The sequence below is a fragment of the Sinohyriopsis cumingii genome, chromosome 5 (assembly GCF_028554795.1).
Source record: "Sinohyriopsis cumingii isolate HCF-2022 chromosome 5, ASM2855479v2, whole genome shotgun sequence".
Classification (NCBI taxonomy): domain Eukaryota; kingdom Metazoa; phylum Mollusca; class Bivalvia; order Unionida; family Unionidae; genus Sinohyriopsis; species Sinohyriopsis cumingii.
The window spans coordinates 87,083,217-87,104,257 of record NC_142965.1 but is presented as its reverse complement, the minus strand read 5'-3'; the positions used below and the strand labels follow the sequence as shown (position 1 = coordinate 87,104,257).

Below are 21,041 nucleotides of genomic sequence, written 5' to 3'. Positions count from 1 at the left end.
TTTGTACCAGACTTTTAAAACTGACCTAAAAAATATACAACATACTCTGCACTCATCAAACCCTGCACTAAGACGTCTGAAATTCTTGATGGATTCTAAAGCTTGCCCCCAAAATTTATACAGAGTTATAATTTACAATGCATATCAGGATCAAAAAATGTACACTTAAAATCAAAACTAAATAAAACTGTATACATTATGTGATGGCAGATCTGGGTCTATGATGATTTTAGCTGGGTATTGTATGTGATAAAACACAAGCAAGTTTGATAATTAGGAAAATTAACAAATGTACACTTAAAATCAAAACTAAATAAAACTGTATACATTATGTGATGGCAGATCTGGGTCTATGATGATTTTAGCTGGGTATTGTATGTGATAAAACACAAGCAAGTTTGATAATTAGGAAAATTAACAAATGATGCTGTAATAACACTACACTTAGTAAGTGTCCCTCAATGGGGCTTGAGCTCTCCTGACCAAGGTGACTTTCAAGGAAATGAAGATCAGACCATTTCTTCTTTTTAACTGCTGAGTGTTGAACTATCCAGATATATTTTAAACAATAACAAGATTCTTAAATCAGTTGCTGTGACAGCCATATTGGATGTCAGATGATTATTCATTAAATGTGACATGCAATATGTTGGATAAACACTTCAACAAGTTTCTAGGAGAATGAATAATCATTGCTTTCATATATAAAATTATAGAGATCCTCAGTTTTCCTCTAATATTTCAACACACTTTAATACCAATGATCACTCTCTACTTGATATTTCTTTCATGCCAATAGATATTGTGGATGGAGACATGAATAGACTCATAAAAGAAACTTTGGATTCCTAAGTTAAATACTGTGTATCCTAATGGCCTTAATACCAATATAAAATTGTACAAAATATGTTTTAATTGATAAATTGTATATCCTTTATAATATAATTATATGTATGACTGTTTGTCTCTATTTTATTTTATTATTTTGTTGATTCAGGTTTCATTACAGACTTGTGTATCCTGTCATATATATAAAAAATTGTTATGATATGCATATCATTTATGACATTACATAATGACATTATTATTTTAAATATAAAGACATCATCCGTTTCTTTCAAAACATTTTGTGCCTGAAGAAGCATACATTAAATGTGAAACTAGTTGCACAGAATTATCAGAATTTGTGGGGTTTTTTTTAATTATCCCTATATGTATACAGTTTATTTGCAATTCTCCAAGTAGTTTAGAAGGAGTAGTAGTAACAAGCTTGTCCTAATGAATGGATGGACAATGGAGGACAGGCCATCCCAAAAGCTCTTCCAGTCTGTAGTGAAGCTAAATACAAACTGTTTCATGGAACAGAGACCCCATCACAGTGACTGAAAACTAACCTCAAAACAAAACAAAACAAAACAAATGAGACATGTATGGACAGAAAAAGTGAAAGGTGATGAAGGGCAACACTACAAACCCCATTCACTGTATAGTGGTGTGGTTTTCCTTCATAGTGGTGGTCTCTTAAAATCGAACTTTAACAACAATATATGCCATGCAAAGATCATGATTCTTCCACAAACTAATGGGCCTTGAACCTGATAAATGATTTGTAAATTCTGGTCTGGTTCAAGAGAAATCCAATGCCTTATGTACTTTGAAACTTGTAGACATCAACTGCCTTCAACTATTTCTGGTTTCCATGGACATCTACTGTAAATGCTACTTGATTAATAAATAAAAAGATGTAACACTTTATGTGCCCGACAGTAAAGGGAATCTAACTGCATTCAAGTTACAACGCTTAAATTTGACCACTGGTTACAACATTGAATTTTGAAAACCAGTAATTACTTTAATTTTCTTTTAGTTCAAGCACAAACTAAAAAGATACGTCAGGCGAAAAATGACAGTACATTGCAACTGTTCCTATTACTGGTGTGAAAATAACTATCAGCAGTGAAGTGCAAGGCTATCAGATAACCACCATATTGTCAATTATTTCATTTCATGCTATCTAGTGAGGTATAATTATTTCCCAACCAATCCAATAAAATCATCTTACTAACTTCAATTAAAAGCTGATGTGAACATTAGAAAATAATGTTTTATATTTCAATAAGCAACGTTTCATATTCCTCTGTCTGACAGTCTGGAAAATGTTGCATATCCTGCACAGATACATGTTAATGTTTCACTTCAACACAGTTCATGGGTTCCAGTCCACATTTTCATATTCTGCACAGCATTAAATTTGTAAAGAAAAAGTGGGTACAGCTACAATACATATCAGAAATCAGTATGACTACATCAATATGTATCAAATACTGTGGGTATCCAAATCAGTATGATCATATCAATATGTATCAAATACTGTGGGTATCCAAATCAGTATGATCATATCAATATGTATCAAATACTGTGGGTATCCAAATCAGTATGATCATATCAATATGTATCAGATACTGTGGGTATCCAAATCAGTATGATTACATCAATATGTATCAGATACTATGGGTATACATATCAGTATGATTACATCAATATCTATCAAGTACTGAGGGTATCCAAATCAGTATGACTATATCAATATGTATCAAATACTGAGGGTATCCAAATCAGCATGATCACATCAATACATATCAGATACTGTGGGTATCCAAATCCGTATGATTACATCAATACATATCAAATAATGTGGGTATCCAAATCACTACAACTACAATATATGTATCAGATACTCTGGGTATCTAAATCAGTACAGCTATAATATATATCAGATACTAGAGGTATCCAAATCAGTATGATTACATCAATTCGTATGAGACACTGCAGGTATCCAAATCAGTATAATTACATAAATTTGTATCAGCTGCTGCGCATATCAAAATCAGTATGAATACATCAATACATATCAAATACTGTGGGTATCCAAATCAGTATGATTATATTAATTCGTATCAGATACTATGGGTACCCAAATCAGTATGATTACATCAATTCGTATCAGACACTGCAGGTATCCAAATCAGTATAATTACATTAATTCGTATCAGATACTATGGTTACCCAAATCAGTATGATTACATTAATTCATATCAGATACTACGGGAACCCAAATCAGTATGATTACATCAATTCGTATCAAATACTGTGGGTATCCAAATCAGTATGATTACATTAATTCGTATCAGATACCATGGGTACCCAAATCAGTATGATTACATCAATTCGTATCAGACACTGCAGGTATCCAAATCAGTATAACTACATTAATTCGTATCAGAGACTATGGGTATCCAAATCAGTATGATTACATTAATTCATATCAGATACTATGGGAACCCAAATCAGTATGATTACATCAATTCGTATCAAATACTGTGGGTATCCAAATCAGTATGATTACATTAATTCGTATCAGATACTGTGGGTATCCAAATCAGTATGACTACATTAATTTGTATCAGATACTATGGGTACCCAAATCAGTACGATTACATCAATTTGTATCAGATGCTGCAGGTATCAAGATCAGTATGATTGTTTGCATCCTTCAGTTGTGAAACTATATGCTTAGAGTGAATGCATAGTTTTAGGAACCAAAAGTGTTAACCAATTTAGATGAAATTAAAGAGCTGTAGTCATTCAAATTATATTGAGATTTTATCTAGCAAAAGGCATCTCTGTGCAAGTGTAGGCATACAAAAATTTGTTTTGTCAGATCAGGTACAGAGCAATGAAAAAACAGAATTTTGATTATTTCTGAAGCAGTTCTGCAAATTCAAAAGCTGGAGAATATAGTTCTATATGTTAACTGATAGAAGTCCCAGTTTAGGCAGTTTTCATCCCATAGATTGAATCTGAAGCAGATAAATATATGTCAAAGTGAAATTTTGTGAAAACCATGAAGCATATCCCAAGATCATATCAAGGGATTCTGATGTAAGACCCAGATGTTCAAAGCAACAAGCTCTCAACTAAATGTCACAATAATACACACAAGAGGTTTTATCTCCTAGATGGTGGAAGATTAAACTCTTACAAAAGCTTATTACTTACTTGGCAAAATAATGGGGAAAACGTCTTAAAAAGAAGTGTTTTTCATATTTTTTTCTTTTGATATAAAAAATACATGCAGAACTATAGATTTTGTAAATTTCTTATATCAATTAAAGAAAAGCATATTAATAACTGATCTTCATTGTTTTGTTTTGGTGGGGAGGCCTGCTGGAAGAAGAGATCTTGTTTACATGAAAATATCCAAGGCAACTACAATTTGCAGCTTAACCTCATTCTGGGGATTTTACCTGATGAAATGCAGCCATTTGTCAGAACCAGGGCTTTACATGAAAATCACTGATCAAATTCAAATCACATAACATAATTTCAGCAAATATGGTCTATAATTGAACAGTTGAATATTCTGCTCTTGTGCTGTATGTACTTTAGTCTGAAACCTCAATACACAACAAAACAAAATACTATAATGTTTAAATATAACTTTATATATGCCACCTAATCAGCCAAGTACATTTCAAACTGATAGAACTGGGCTTCAGCTTTATCTACCCAAAACAGAACTTTTCCAATGCTGGGCAGATGGAGCTGAAAAGCTGCAGTATAATCTGATAAGGCACATACAAGTTATGTTCTTGAATTCTGGCCTGCTGATTCAATCATGGCCAAGAAAAGAAAACTACTGGTAGGTTCCACCTGGCCCACAGCAAAATGTTGAATGTGTTGCTAGCACATAGACTATGTAAATAAAATGCTTTCCAATTTAAAGATTAATGATGTGAAATGACAACCATTCCTAGTACATACAGAAGCAGGTTTTGGAGAACCTTGTTTGTCCTACTACTGCCAACATTATCTTTCTATTAACTTATAGGAAAGTGGATACATTATCATATTTTTCATACAATAACATTTTCCTATGATAACTGCAATTTTAAGTAAGTACTAGCTTTTACTGATCCAAATGATAGTCTCATATGTATGAAAATTTACTTGTGACTCCCAATTTTTTGTCAAAATATACCTTATAAATTGAGGTGTGAACCATTCCAGATTTTGTGAAATTATTATTTTCTTAGAAAACATTTTCCGTTCTGAAAAATTTGAGGGATACAATTATGAACAAAGTTTTTTTTAAATGGACAGTCACAAAGAAAAGAACTTTACAGGTAACCATGCTGAATTGGCAAGCTAATATCAGTGGTTGCTAATGAGCAAAATCTGTGCCTCTCAGACTGGTTAGTGAGTAACATCATTCACACAACAATCATATCATTATCATAACAGCCTCTTTGGAAAATTCCCCCTCACCTGCAATGATTGATTGGTAGTTTCACATCTGATTAGTGGGTTTCTTATGTGTAAAATTCAAGGAGTTTTTAAAAAAAAATTATTTTCAAATATAGCAATTGGTGGTGTTTTGGGGTCTCAAAATCACCAGAAGAGCAATGCAGTAACCTGCAAAGAAAAGTTTTTCTGCATCTGAACAAAGACTCGTACATGAAATATAGTTTCTTAACGTAATGTGATATATTATCTGCATTGTCATTATCATAGAGGCAAACCACACTTGAAAATACTGAACTTATTCTGCTCCAATATACATGTTGTTGTTGTTGTAGGGTTTAACACCATTTTTCAGCACAAGATAGGCTATACATGGCAGCCAGTATTAATGGTAGAGGAAGAACCTGGAAAACCCCAGAAAGAACTATTGACCCACGAGAAGCCACTGGCAATCTTTCTCACATACACACATTGGCTGAATCTGAGACTCGAACCCATGCAGACAGAGGTGAGATGGCAGTGATCTATAACGGTGAGTGCTTTAGACCACTCAGCCACTTGGGGCCCCTCCAATATACACGACTATTTGGAACCATACAATATGTATGTGCAGTATTAATATTTAATGGCACATCATCAAAATAATGGCATGACCATAAAAAGTATCAAGATAACTTTGTTTTATACCTTTTATGCTCTCTGTTACATTTAATGGATAAAGATATCAAAGATAAGAGCTTAAGGATTATGTCTTTGTTTTTTTAACCATATAGTAAAATGGCCAATTTGTTTTATGTTTTGGGGAATGGAGTGATGTTGTAAATGTCGTCCCATCAAGCATTATTAATTCCACCTGCATTTATTTTGAAATGTCATGGTTAATTTGAAAGCCTTCTCAGCTACAAAAGGTGTGAAGAGCAGAACCAAAATATGATACAACAGTTGTTGTTCTTCTTGGGTTTAACACCATTTTTCAGCACAAGATAGGCTACACATGGCAGCCAGTATAACTGGTGGAGAAAGAACCCTGGAAAACCCAGGAAAGAACCACTGACCAACGAGAAGCTACTGGCAGGCTTTCCCACGTACCCACGCTAGCCGAGCCTTGGACTCAAACCCACGCAGGCAGAGGTGAGACGGCAGTGATCCAGAACGGTGAGCACTTTAGACCACTCGGACACTCGGGGCCCCTGATACAACAGTAATGTGTGCTAATATAAATTAATTAAAGGGCCATTTACAGTACTTTAACATAAAATTTAGATGTTGAAAATGGTGACGATATTTGAGACAAGAAAGTAGATTATGTGGCTCTAATTAGCAACAGTAACTTGCACATAGTTTTAAAGGAAATAGAGATTTTATACTTAATCTCTGATATCTTTGCCAGGCTTAGACACTTAAAGTACATTTATTACGCAATTATATTTTGCTGCAAAGGATAAAAGTGCATTTGAGTCTGATCAGAAATGCAGTCATTTATATGTTCACAAAGCAACTTCTAGACAAATCATTATTGAAAATTAAAGGTTTAGTTTAACAGAGAAAACACAGATAGCTATACCAGGAACACTCAAGAGAAAATGTGATACCATGATGTCATCTGTGATGTCTGCAAGTTTGATATAAAAGAAGGCAGCAACAATAATTGGGGAAATTTAGAAGAAGAATTTGTTTTAGTAGGGTAACAAATAAATATGTAGCCAAAAGTTTGTTATTTTGCTCAACCTGCTATTTCCCTATGTTGCCTATATTATCACCACAATATGTTGCTACAATACTTGTTCAAGGTGCTGCAGTTATGTCTACATAATGACTTCAATAAGACATCCAGAAACAACAGTTGGCCACTATGTTTTCTGTCTCTTTTCTATCTAATCTTAAATTAGGGATTAAATACCAATGATAAATATGTCGCTCATCATTCATACCATCATCACAGACTAATAAAACAATACATTTATATATTAAACTACCCCATGTCTTTATCTACATGTAATCTGAAAGTTAGACCATTTCAGTAAGTTATATCAATAGCCCCAAACCCTCACCACTGATGGAATTAGTCCACTTAGAACTTCCTACTGCAAATTAGCAACTATTTCTGTATATACTCAAGAATAGTGTTATTTTATGTCAGTGGAAGACAACATACGGAATGTATGTGTAATTATAATTGGACCTGCTACAAGTCCAAATGGTGGGTTAAGTTGGGTGGTCTCCACTAATATATATATATATATATATATATATATATATATATATATATATATATATAATCTTTGAAAAGGGGTTGGTAGTCTCTTGTAAATGGAAAGATCTCTATGTAGCAAGAAGGTCAGGGTTTACAAGACTGTCATACAATCAATGCATTACTGAAAAACTTAACCAAACACTGAAGAAACTGTTCAGACAGCCACTGGAAAGCAGACCACTGTGTCTCACTTTCCACTAATGCGAGGTCAACAAAAATATGTCAAAATTGTTTGAAACTGGTGGATAAGAGGATAAGATTGTTATTAATCATAGGCTTATCAATGGAAAATTACAGGATCATTATAAGTGGTGAAGTGGTCTTTTATGTTCGATCTGCATTCATTTACATCGTAATACATAAGTTGGTGTAATTGTACATAGAGCATGGGATACAATTTTCTTATGTCCCCCAAATTTTCACCCTGTGCATATCTGAGCATGCTTTTACATCTGGAAAGAATATAAAAATATGCCTACAACTTTTCATTAGTGGATGTCCATCCACGTCAATATTGGTACAAGCAAAGGCCAGAGTCATGTAAGGTGATACAAGCATTAAGATGCAAATTTATATCCATTTTGAAACAAGGTATATGGCAATGAAAACACTCCAAATTTGTGATAGCTGGTCTAGTTGCAAGACAAAGACTTTCACAGCCATTAGTGTAACATATTTTTTGAGGTTAAAGTCACATCTACTTCAAGGATGATTTGATTTATTTTGAAGCCAAAATCAGGGCTTTCAACCAAGTTTCAGGATAAGAAGTCCTTGCTTTTTCAGTCGAGGAATTAAGGAGTTCCCAGCCAATTTCTGAGAATCCCTGGCATAAATGGGGAATGTGAATTCTAAAGGTTAGAAAGGAAAAGGAAAAAGTACTTGATATTATTACAGACAAACTATTTTAAAGAGGCAAAATGTATGCAAATAGACAATTTGTCATTTAATTAATAAATTTTTTAAACTGAAAAGAAAATAAATAGAACATGGGTATATATTATAATATATGCCTTAATGAGTGCACACTAAAGTTACATGAGAGTAACATACACAACAGAAAATTCAATAGCACAACACATTTCAAATATGTTCAGAATTTCATGAGCTACTTCAGCAAGTGATAAAACATTTACTGAAAGATGTAGACTTTATTTCATGTTATTAGTCAATGAATATCTCTTCACAATGTTTGCTATTTTGAGTTCCTTACTATATTCAATCTTGTTATTATAATAATTCTCTGATAATGAACAAAACAATAGTGGCTCAGGGTACAGAATGCTGAACTCATGTCTAGAGGGGTTTAGATTGGAACCCTGACCAGATGCCAGGTTAATGACTGTGGTGCATCTCCAGGCAAGGAACTGCACTCTAATTACATCGGCACAATATTTCCTATAACAATACATCAGTAGCCTGTTTAAAGAACAAACAAACATTAGAGTGCAATACAGATGATGCTGACTACTGTGTCCAAAAAAAGACAAACTTCACAAAGCAATAAAATTGGAGGTATAATTGTTGTATCCCAAGAAAGAAGTTTGAATTAATTCAGGGTCAGATCCATCCTGGTTTTATCCACTAATTTACACCATAGTGTCTGACTTTTAAAAAAACCTTATCGATGCCTGTAAATCATGATTCAATGGAAACAATGAACATTCTTCAATAGATCTCATAATATAATTCTACTGCCAATTGTTTGTACATTAATATTTTTTAAGTTAGGTGTTTTATAGAAATAAAATTACTATGAATCAAGAAAGTTCAAAATGTTTTATAACATTCTTTGCATAATTAAAATTTCATTTCTTTCCATAGCAACTTGCAATTTGGTCTAATTTTATAGTTACTTGTGAAGGGGAGAGTCTAATTTTAAATAGTTAATGCAGGTGTAATTTAGAGGTAACAAGTAAAACACTACAAAGTTATCTACATGTGTGCTTTTGGGGCAAAGAAACATATTTATATCAGGTTACTAAAAATAGGAAAAACATTTTTTTTTAACTATGGGGACACCAAATCCTGAGCAAACTTGTAAAATGGATTTACCTGTTTCACCATTTACGCTGAAAAATATGTACACTGTGAATATAAATTTCTTATTACATGGTAAACTCACCTACTGATTTTAAGAGAAAAAAACAGCCTATTTATACTGTGAAACCTTACCAAAGATCTTCCTATGGCCTGATCTTCTATTCCTGAAAAATGATTTTATCTGTCTGATACAGGCTATTTAATGAAGCAGACTGGCTTATCTGATTTCCTCCTACAAGACTCTTCAAACACCATTAGCATCTTACCAAGGCTAATACCATATTTACCCAATTAAATATTTAACCATCATTCCAAATGACATACCATATACACTAGCTTAAAGTTGAGTCAAACTGCAAAAAAAACCCTAAAAGATCTGATCTGCCATAGCATAATGCACCTGCAGATCAGGGTCTATAATGTTTGTTCTACTGATTATTCCTAACAAACTGTACAGACCCAGATTTGCCAGCGCATTATGCGACAGCACATCTGGGTCTCTATAGTTTGCAGTTGGACTAACGAGTATTTATGGTAGGCACAATTTTTTGCCACTGCTTAATATTATGGGAGCATGCCTCAAGTTGAAACCAAATGAAAAATCTTGAAATCTGTCCAACTTTTAACATGTATTTCAGAATGTAAGCCATTTAATACAGCAAGTATAACCTTTTAAGCTTTGAGCTTAGTTCAAACTGTCATATTTATCAATCAAATTTTTGGCCAAACTGTTCAAATAAAATGCTCATACATATTTTCTTCATATGTCACATTGAGATCGTGTGTGCACATGGAAGAAATAGTTCACAACACTGCTTTCATTTGGTTTGATGTTCTGTGGCACATCAACACAAGTAGATTATTTAGTGCTGATGCAACTTAAGTAAAGTGCCTTGCACAAAGATACCAAACTAACCAACCCAATCTGACTGAATAGAAGGATTCGAACCTGGACATGGCTGATCTTGAGCTTGGCATGCGAACCAGAGAGTCACCATAGGCTCTTGCATCTATGAATCACCTATGATGACATGCAGGTGGGCACATTAGGGTCTATTCTACATCCCAAGCCCTGGACAGGTGGGCTCATTGGGGTCTATTATACATCGCAAGCCCAACACTGGTGTCTATTCTACATCCCAATCTCTAGACAAGTGGTTCAAAATGCAACATGTTAGTGATGACATAATTTATTTACAGAAAAGGCATAAAAACACAAGCACGTCAACTGTCCACCTCTTGCTGTACATAATGAATTAAAAATATTGTCCCAATTAGGTGACACACTAAATTTCACAATGTCTGTATGTTGTACCTTCTTAAAACCTGTTTTTATATTTTCTTTTAACATGTTGTACCTTCCTAAACATGTTGAGCCTTCAAAAAACATGCACCTTCTTAAAACACGTTCATCTCTTCTAAAAACATGTTCGTATCTTCTTAAAACATGTTCATCTCCTATGTCACACAAATGAAGAATTCATTCATGGGCATTAATTACTCCACTGGTCTGAACCTATATTTGTCTGCTATTTTTTTTCCTTCAAGGATGATGGGTGAATTTTCTGAGGGAATTCCAAGATACCAATTTAATTTCTGTTAAATGGGTCAAGCCAGGTACACAAGAGAATGTCTAAGCACACGGGTAATTGTCATATATTGTCTTAATTGCATAATCATTAAGTGACAAGACAAGTTGTCTTTCAAGTGATAGGGCTTGGAATCAATGACTGAATGTCAATTTTACAGAATGAAGGTAGTGGGAAATATAAGAGCACATCAGCACTGCTGCACAACATAAATTGGCAAGTTCAAAAGCATCGCAGACTGAAATGATAGCATACTGACACCACGATGGAAATGGCCTTGGGGGAGAACACTACTTAACTTGCAATACATACTGAACATACACTGACTGACAGATTAAGACTTCTGACTGATAACTGTCCAGTGTCAAGTTTTTCACTATTTATCTCATAATGACCATTGTCACAACACACTTTTACCATTAAGGTAAATGATTATGTACCTGATCCATGAATGAATAAAAGAATGCTTCAAATTATACTTGCAAAGAACGGGAACACGCACACACACACCAAAAATGTAATAGTGAACCAAACAAATCCGTTATGACAAGAGTGGCAGATGGACAAACAGAGAGAGGGATCAGGGTATCTCAATCTCCTCCTGCTAAAGCATGGAGAGAACACAATCAGAAATGGTGAAACAAATTTAACTCAATTCCTTGGTGAATGAAATCTGGGCCAAACCTTGACAACTTTTCTTTCCAAGGCGGGCTCATTTTGAAGTAAATCTTGATGTAGGAAATTTTAGAGGACTTTCATGATGTGGGCTTATTTCTGAGGCTGGCTTAATTTCTTATTTTAAGGAAATACAGTCTATGCCTGTAAAGTGTAGAATTTTGAATTGTATTGAACCTTAAAGTTGAATGCAATGACCACTAAAATTTTATCACGTTTAAGCCAGAAAAGTTTTTGTGAAAGGTCACTTTGACCTTTCTCCTTCCCCTCCATGTCAGTGTTAAAACTTGAAAGGCTAGACTTTATGACTCAGTGAGATTGACCAGGGCATTGCTACGCTATTCTGCGAAAGTAAACATTTGAACTACCAACCATCATCACTTGACAGGAACCCATGTCAAATTATCATTTTCAAAGGGAAATTGATATGCCCGTATTTCACAAATTCTATGCTGTATGCGATCTGATGGAAGAAATGATTATCTTTGGAAATTTTTTGGAACCGCTGTTTACGATTGGGCAGAGTAAATTAAGGCACACTTTGAAAATAGTGTGAATTTAAAGTGACGACCTTAGTCAAAATTCTTTAGGCTTAACATTCCTGAGAGAAAGTGGCTCCAAGGAAGCCTAAAAAGAATAGTGCTTTCCTCGTTAAACAAGAAAAGGGGACCAGGTGGTTGTCTTGTAAGAAAAGACCAGGTTTAGTGCTAGGACACAATTTCTGAAATAACAGCAATAAGATACGCAATTTTAATTTTACACTTAGTTTTCTATTTTTTTATTGTTTTATGCAAATGTGTTTGATATGACTAGGATTCAGAGTATGTATCGTTTATTCAATTCCATGGAAATCAGTTGTTCCTAGAGTTGTTATGCAATTTATCTCTTTAATTTTACAGTAACTAGTTCATTGATAGTATTGATGATCGCATGCTATCCAGGTTTTTATATGTGTAAAAATTACAAGGGTATCATGAAATAATTTTTTGGTCTGTTAGGATGGGGTGAAGCGTAGAGAATAGGAAGGCTTGTGGAAACAAGAAGATGCTGATACATGGTCACGGGAGAAAGGTGATGCAATCAGTCGTGGACATTGCGCTCTTTTCACCACTTGTTATTATGATAAAATAAATAAAATCCAAATTAGACACTGCTATTAAATTCTGTTAACATAATTTAGATTGAATTGGAATTGCCGCTATTAATTTGTTTTGATTAAATTTGTTATTTTTCTTGTCTAAGGGGGCTCATATTGCATTATTTCTTCCCAATATTCTTGCTTATTTCTCTGTTGAAATTCTCTCTTCCACTCCCCCCGGGCTATAATAACGAGGGAGGTCATCTTTTAGATAACGCCAGCCAAATTCAATTAACCACCCCTCTTACTAAGAGGGTGACAGTACAATGCCACCCACTGTGCAAAACTCACAATCTACTTGTGCTAAACTATACTGTATGCCATTCTAAATTGGGGTAGACAGATAATGGTGTATACATAGTCAATATAGACAAACCATTCTTCAGGAGCTAAACCTGTCAAGTTAATACTGACCCGTCAGATACTTCATATAAAGAGGTGTTCGCACATTTTACTAATAAAGACTGGACAAGATCACTTTTTAGACAACAAATTTCCTGACCCCCAAGGGGCAAAGTTCTGAAAAGGACATCAAGGGAAGTGCTAAAACAGATGATTTGAGGTTCCATATGGTGCTAAATCACTGGGAAAACATACTACTGCAGGAGTGTTACAAGTGTGTTTATAATAAAATGTTTTGAAAAACTGAGATCCCAGGAGGCTAGAGAGCCACTTGCTAACACCCAATATATTCTCATTAACAAATGAATTCATGTCATTGTTTGATGGTTGGTTTTTTAATTGCACTATATGTACATTATTTGGCTACTCCATGCTTTAAAAGTGGAAGCCAACTACCTAAGCACTGGACAAGCTGAGGTAGCCATCCTCTTCCTGTCACAGCCTCCTTTTATTTAGACAGGAAATATGCAGCTAACAAACTGTAACAGTCATATTAATCTGGGGAGCAAACAGACATATGGGTGTGCAAACAGATAGCAAGTGATCATTATGTCAAGCTTGCACTATGAAAGACTAGACTATATATCTGTAGTCTTGATCATATTTATCACTACTCAAAACAGTTTGTCTTTCATGACAGGTTAAAACACAGTATAATCAATAATACTTTCAGAATCTGTCTCTCACAACAAGTGGTTTCAAACAGCAGTTGTCCTTCAAGACAGGATTTATATATTACTGAAAAGTCAATAATCTAGTGAAATAATAGGATGTTATATCCACATCAGACATCCGCTTCAACAGTTTACAAGATTTTTCTTTCAAGAACTTATAAAACGTCCTTGTGCTGATGATTCCAGGTGCCATAATAAAAAATGATGCATCAAATCTCTAATCTGAACTTTAACTGTAAATATAAATTTAAATTCCAATGATGAAATTTTAGTTTAAATTATAATTGGCAATCAAATCTCTTATGTCAAGACTGCACATTCAAGGCTTGCATAGTTTAAATTGAGGCCTGATTTGTAGGAAATAAGAATATCAAGTATGACTGAAACAAAATGCCAGCTGTAATAAGGAAGTGTGCCATTACATAACCAAAGTTCCAAATGAGTAATTAGCTCCCACTCCAGTGACTGAAACCAGGCAGAATAAAGATGAGACCTTTCTATACACAAGACTGAGTGCTGGTGATTACAAAATTTACCAGTATTAAATTAAATTAAATCTGTATTCCAGACAGCAGTGTAGTGTATTAATTAGTTCTGGACTGTCAACATTCTATCCTGATAGCAAGATGTGGGAGGCCAATTATGAGATGTCTGCACCTGTATCACAGAGATTCCCCCCTCTGGGAAATCCTACATCTTGATGGAACTCTTTATTACTTAGTAATTCAGTAATTCAACTTAGGGGCTCACTACAGGATTGAACTTGTTCAATGGATGTACTGTATTCTGCCTTTATAGACCCTGTAGTTCAAAACGTGTATGTCAATCGATACAAGGTGATGCATATTCATATTTAGACATGTGTTTCAGATAGATATACATAACTGATACACTGTCAAAAATACTGTGTGAGAGCAAAAGAGGCCAAGGCGATGAGAATGACCTGTAAAATGTGCTCAATTTTACAAGATAAAACACACACACCCTCCTAATGATCTTAACAAGGTCCAAGGAACCCATATGGCCTTAAATCCTGCTTCTGTTTATAGCATCTGCTGTATAATTAGAGATGTGCACTGAACAGCATCAAAGTAATAAATTTAGTGAAGAGAAACAAAGCTCTTTAATTTTATTTCTTACTTAACTTTAATTCACGCATATCCTTAACCGACAAGTTTCAAGTGCTACAACATAAACGTACTGTCACACTCAGAATGCAGTGTATACTTGGATGATATCTATGCAGTAGAAAATGATGCAATATTAATACATGCTAATGAATCATTAAACTCCCATTTTACTTCACTATTGTGGAAAAACTCTATGGTCCTTAGAGATAATATCTGGAATGTACTTCCACTAACTACTGAAAAATTTGCCAACCTTAACTTAGTCAGACATAACTAGGTAATTTATATTCTTTGACATGTGTAGGTATTGTATTTATGTACCCCCACCCCACCCATTTGGTCAAAAGTTGTATTAAAATACCCATAAATTAAGCACATGTAGATATATGTGATGGTGACATTATTTATGACACCATCAGTGTGTGCTTATCATAATAAACTTTAATTAAACAATTAAGGCAAACAATTTTTTCATTGAGTATTAAATGAGTACAGTAAATTCTGATTTGTTACAGAGCTAAAGTCAAACAACTGCCTGATTGCTTATTGTGTGTGTGTGATTAGGATTTTTAACATAGTCAGTCATATCGCTATGATGTCTGCAGTGTGGCAGTTTATAGTGATGTCCAGCACTAGGGCATCATGACGCAGACATGTAGCATGATGTCCCACCCAGTCACATTATCCTGACACCAGGCCAACCAGTCCTAACACTAACCTCTTAATGCTGAGCGCCTAGCGAGGCAGCTGTTAGTACCATTTTTAGACGTCTTTGGTATGACTTGGCTGGGGTTCAAACCCACGACCTCCAGCTTCCAAGGCAGACACTCTAACCACTAGGCCACCAGAGCGGTAGATTGCTTAATGTACAAGTATCTATGGAAACTGGACATGAATTAATGTAATTCTGAAACTGTATATTCCCATGCATGAAAAAGATATATTTCCATGTTCTATATGTAACACTCCTTTAGCACAGAGCTAGCAGTTTCTTATTCAAATCTGTAACATGGTTTCAAGATCTTTAAAAATAATGATTTTGGTTTTTTTTCAAGATAGGCAACCATAGTTAATGGTGGAGCATTTGGAAAGCATTGATGGCTGGATACAAATGACAAGTGTAACTCTGATCAAGACCATCACAGCAGTAGTCTCATCACAGTGGTTTCCTCATTCAATTACCTATGCCACTGACTGACAGGAAGAAGAGAGAAATCTGGCAACCCTTCAGAAACCTGTCAGTCTCAATTAAATATTCTGCAACATAGCCAAATATCCTCCCTTACTGAGTGGTGACAACAAGTTGTCTGGGAACTATGATTTGTTTTAGAATGATATATTAATTGTTGAATGTAGGTGCACAGCATGGCAACCATTCTGGCTGGCAATAATTGGTAATTACAGAGAACTCTTATTACAACAATAGCTAGTCTACAAACTTTGACCAGACAATATTTTACACTATTCCCTACAGAATATTAAAATAATCTTGCCAACAGCCCCAGAAATAGACATCTAGGAGAAATTATTTGGGTTTTAAAATGTGCATGACAATAAATTGCAATAAATGTGTTCCTGGGTTTAAAAGAAACTGTTTTTCTGAATAATACATTCTAATGGCTTGTATAGACTGGTACTTCAAGACATTAAACTCAGAAAAGGCATGAGAGTGACAAATTCAGAACATTCCCGAGATGTCAATCAATGAACCAAAATATCACATTTTTCATTGTCAAACAGCTGCTGGCTAATTACTGTATACTTTTCCACATCAGCCATCTATTTTTTCTGTTAGTTCAAATGACAATTTTTTTATACAATTGTTGTGTTTAATGGCAACCAACCTTCAACTTTTCAGTTTCAGCTTACCACTATAAAAGATAGTGAAAAGGCTGCATGTAGTCCTTAAGCCAATAATTGAAGATGACTGTTTTGAAAACTATTACAGACGCTGGTCACAAGTAATGGTCCCTAAAATCAGAGATCTCCCCAAAGGATATCATGCCTTAATATAGAGAAATCCTGTTTTACTTAGACTAGTGTTGCATGCTGCAGTTAATAATGCACCTCACAGAATCTGTAATGAAAGAACTGAAACAGCACATCAACACATGAAAGGATGTATTTTGCAAAGGTATTTGGAGTAATTGACACACAAAAGCTGACAACCTGGCCCAGCCTGGGCAAGATTTGAACCTAAGCCCAGTACACTAACCACTGAGCCACCATGGCTCAGGAGGAATAATGGAGTCTACCATGTGAATGTGCAGCAGACAAGGTTACCAGTGCATGTGAAGCTGGTCACATATTCCTAAAAGAATTCCCGAGAATACATGTCTTGGCCACATTCCCACTGCATGATCCTGTAAGTTAACATATTCAGTGGAATGGGCAAATACCAATATGGCTTGATTATGAGAGGTGGAAAAGTAAACCACAAGAAGAATGCACAAATGAAGCTTCATGATTATGCAAAGACCAAAGATTGGCACCTTTAAAATGTTACTGCAACGTGTCACACTGTAATATAACATCCATCAATGTTACCCATAAAGTGTTACTGTGTAATGTATCACTGTGATATAACACCCAACAATGTTACCCATAAAATGTTAATGCATAATGCAAAGTTCTTGCACTTTGGCAACAAAAAGAAACTAAAATCTAAATTCACAACACAGATTCAAAATTGCTGAATCTATCAATATGCCATATATCTTGCATGACATTTTGAGGCATATAATATTGCTGTTGTTATTTAATGAATGTCATCTCTTATTTATCTCATGAATATTTTACAATATCATCTGCTGTATTCACTTGTATACAAGTCGAATTGATATTGTGGGCTTAATCCCCCTTATTCAGCACATGACAGGCTATACATGGCAACCAGTATAACTGGTGGAGGAAGAACCGTGGAAAACCCTGGCAAGATCCACCAACCCAAAGGAAGCTATTGGTAAGCTTTCTCACATGTCCACAATAGCCAAGTCCAAGACTCAAACAATGTGCAGACAGCGGTGAGATCACTGTGACTGGTAAAGGTGAGTGCTTAAGACCACTTGGCCAACAAAGTTGGATGGAACTGCAAACATCAAAGAGGGATGAGGCATTGGACGACCTGGATTTATACAGATTATTAGGACTACTCATGAAAGCAAACAATAAAGATCATTTTCTGCTTGTGCATTTTGCAAATGCAGATCAGGGTCTATTTCACAGTTGAATCAGACTAGTGTGGAAGTAAATACAGTATCTAGTATGGCCTCCCATGAAGGAAAGAAAGCAGAGTCACAGCTGTCTCCCCTACATCCTCAACTGCCTCTGCATTAACCTCACATTTAACTCATAATATATACCAGTTACATCACAGGAAGCAAATACACTCATACTAGACTATGCATGGATAGATAAAATGGATGAACTTGATAAGGTGCGTCTTGAGATGAGTCAAATCCTTATCTTTATCTACCATAGGTTGTGTTGTATTTATCCATGTGTAAATACTCCCAACTACAAACTGTATTGATTCTGCTGTCATATCATGTGCCATTTTAGGCCAGAGCCTTCCCTCTTCATTCTATTTTAAGTTTTCAAGCACTAAGAAAAGGTTTGATCATGATCTGCTGGAGCATTATGTGATGACAGATTTTACACTGGTTGTAAGCGATATGTTGTCTGTGGTTGTAAGCGATATGTTGTCTGTGGTTGTAAGTGATATGTTGTCTGTGGTTGTATGCAATATGTTGTCTGTGGTTGTAAGCGATATGTTGTCTGTGGTTGTAAGCGATATGTTGTCTGTGGTTGTATGCAATATGTTGTCTGTGGTTGTAAGCGATATGTTGTCTGTGGTTGTATGCAATATGTTGTCTGTGGTTGTATGCTATATGTTGTCTGTGGTTGTATGATATATGTTGTCTGTGGTTGTAAGCGATATGTTGTCTGTGGTTGTAAGCGATATGTTGTCTGTGGTTGGGTGAGTGTATTTACATACAGTACTTAAAACCAGGCAATATTATAATAAGATGCTTGTGGGTAAGGGTATCTGCATACATCAAATAGATCAACTTTAAATGCCCAATCATGAAAATAAGAAAGATCTGTACCTTATTTTACATACCAGCAATCTTACAGATGAGTATTCTTTAAGACACTTTGCCGGTATTCTTAACCCTTAAATTGCTTTTTGTTGCATAAGTCATACGATCGGTGCAGGTTCCATTGTGGTTGTCTCAGCTTTTTGCCACAATTTAGGAAAGCAGCTTATACATCTGGGTACTTCAACTTGCCATAAATGGTTGTGAACATAAATTTATCTGGGTCAGTGGTTATTGCAATAAACACTGTCATAATGAACCATGCATGCAGCAAAGTAGAAAAAAAGTTTTACAACACAAGCAAACTAGAAAATTCAAAATGGCTAATGCCTATCACAATTCTCCTTTCATTCTGGAAGATTTGGAAGCAGATTTTGATCAGTTTTCTTGGGAATACCAACAAGAGATCTGTGCCTAAAGGTGATGCTGAAAACAGACAGGATGCTGATTAAGCCCCTTCAATCAGGTTGTACTGTGAAATTAAGTGTAGAAATGGAGAATACTGAATCTATAGGCTATTTATTTGTATGTTTATAATGAAGCTCAGACATGAAAACTTGTTTTTCAAATATGGTATTGCATATTTATGCACAGAGATTAACCTGAAGGCAATTTGATAGCAGAATGCAATTTTCCTTTTCTTCTCTCAAAAGAATTCTGCTCTGGTTCTTGTACTCCAAAACTGATACAGCATCTTAAAATCAATTTGAATGTACAAACAATGCATTTATTCCATGATAAACCATACATGATAATAGGCTTATCCTCCATTATTCTAAAGGATACCTTTGTCTTACAATAAGATCACCCCTTGAAAAGGAACAAATTTATCAGACTGGTTCCCTTGTTTTATCATGGGAGAATTCCTGCATCAAATTGAAATGAAGATAAGAAAGATCTGTATCACATCCTACAGAAGCTGTACTTACCAATAAGCTATTGATGGGTGTTCTTTAAGGGCACTTGTGGGTATGGGAAATCTCTTCAAATCTGCCCTGGCTGTTTCATCACTGAAACAGAAAGCAAAAATCATGTCCAATATCCTGTTCATTATCATTAAACAAATATACTAATTTGTATGTCATTTACCATATATACTTGACAAAATGCAACCCAACAGGTATCAGACAATTACTGTACAGCCAGAGAAACAGTGTGCTGGTAGTAAATTACTTTATTTTTATTTTTAATATTTTATGATGCACTCATTGGTTTGTAAATGGATTTAATTTTTCCATTATACATTTCATAAAGTTCAATCTATATACTATAGATGACAACAAAATACTTGCTTTTCTTTTGATAGTCCATATTTAATTTCCCAATGACAAAACAGCATGTACACTCTAAGTGTGAGGCTATGTCCTCAGGTGCAGACCTGGGGGTCCCTTATTTATAGCATGAGGTACAAGAAAATGCTGTAAAACACCCATTTTTCTAGGCTGAAGAAAAAAATCACTAACTCTGATGAATAAAAGATGTGATTTGTATGCCAGTCAAATAAAGAAATTAATATTTATTTAAATATATAAACATCAAGTTCTATGAGAAATTAATTAATGGTTTGATTCCTATATTAGGCCTGGAAATACTGTTGAGGTAATTTACCAATGTGTACCATGTGCCTATAAACTGGGTCCTTCTGCAAACAATAGCTGATTACTCCTAACAAACTATATCAAACCAGATCTCCCTGTGCATCCTTAGATGGCAGATCCAGGTCTGTGCAGTGTTC

General features: G+C 34.9%; 1 protein-coding gene across 5 annotated transcripts in view; it reads right to left on the bottom strand.

The window, feature by feature from the left end:
* Positions 1 to 21,041, bottom strand: part of LOC149799678 (uncharacterized) — a 258,855-nt gene that overhangs the window by 103,165 nt on the left and 134,649 nt on the right. For all 5 annotated transcript variants that reach the window (XM_089959030.1, XM_089959026.1, XM_089959027.1 and 2 more), the window contains exon 7: positions 20,236 to 20,316. In XM_089959030.1, the coding sequence (XP_089815156.1) occupies positions 20,236 to 20,316 (81 nt within the window). The remainder of the gene's footprint in view (positions 1 to 20,235; positions 20,317 to 21,041) is intronic.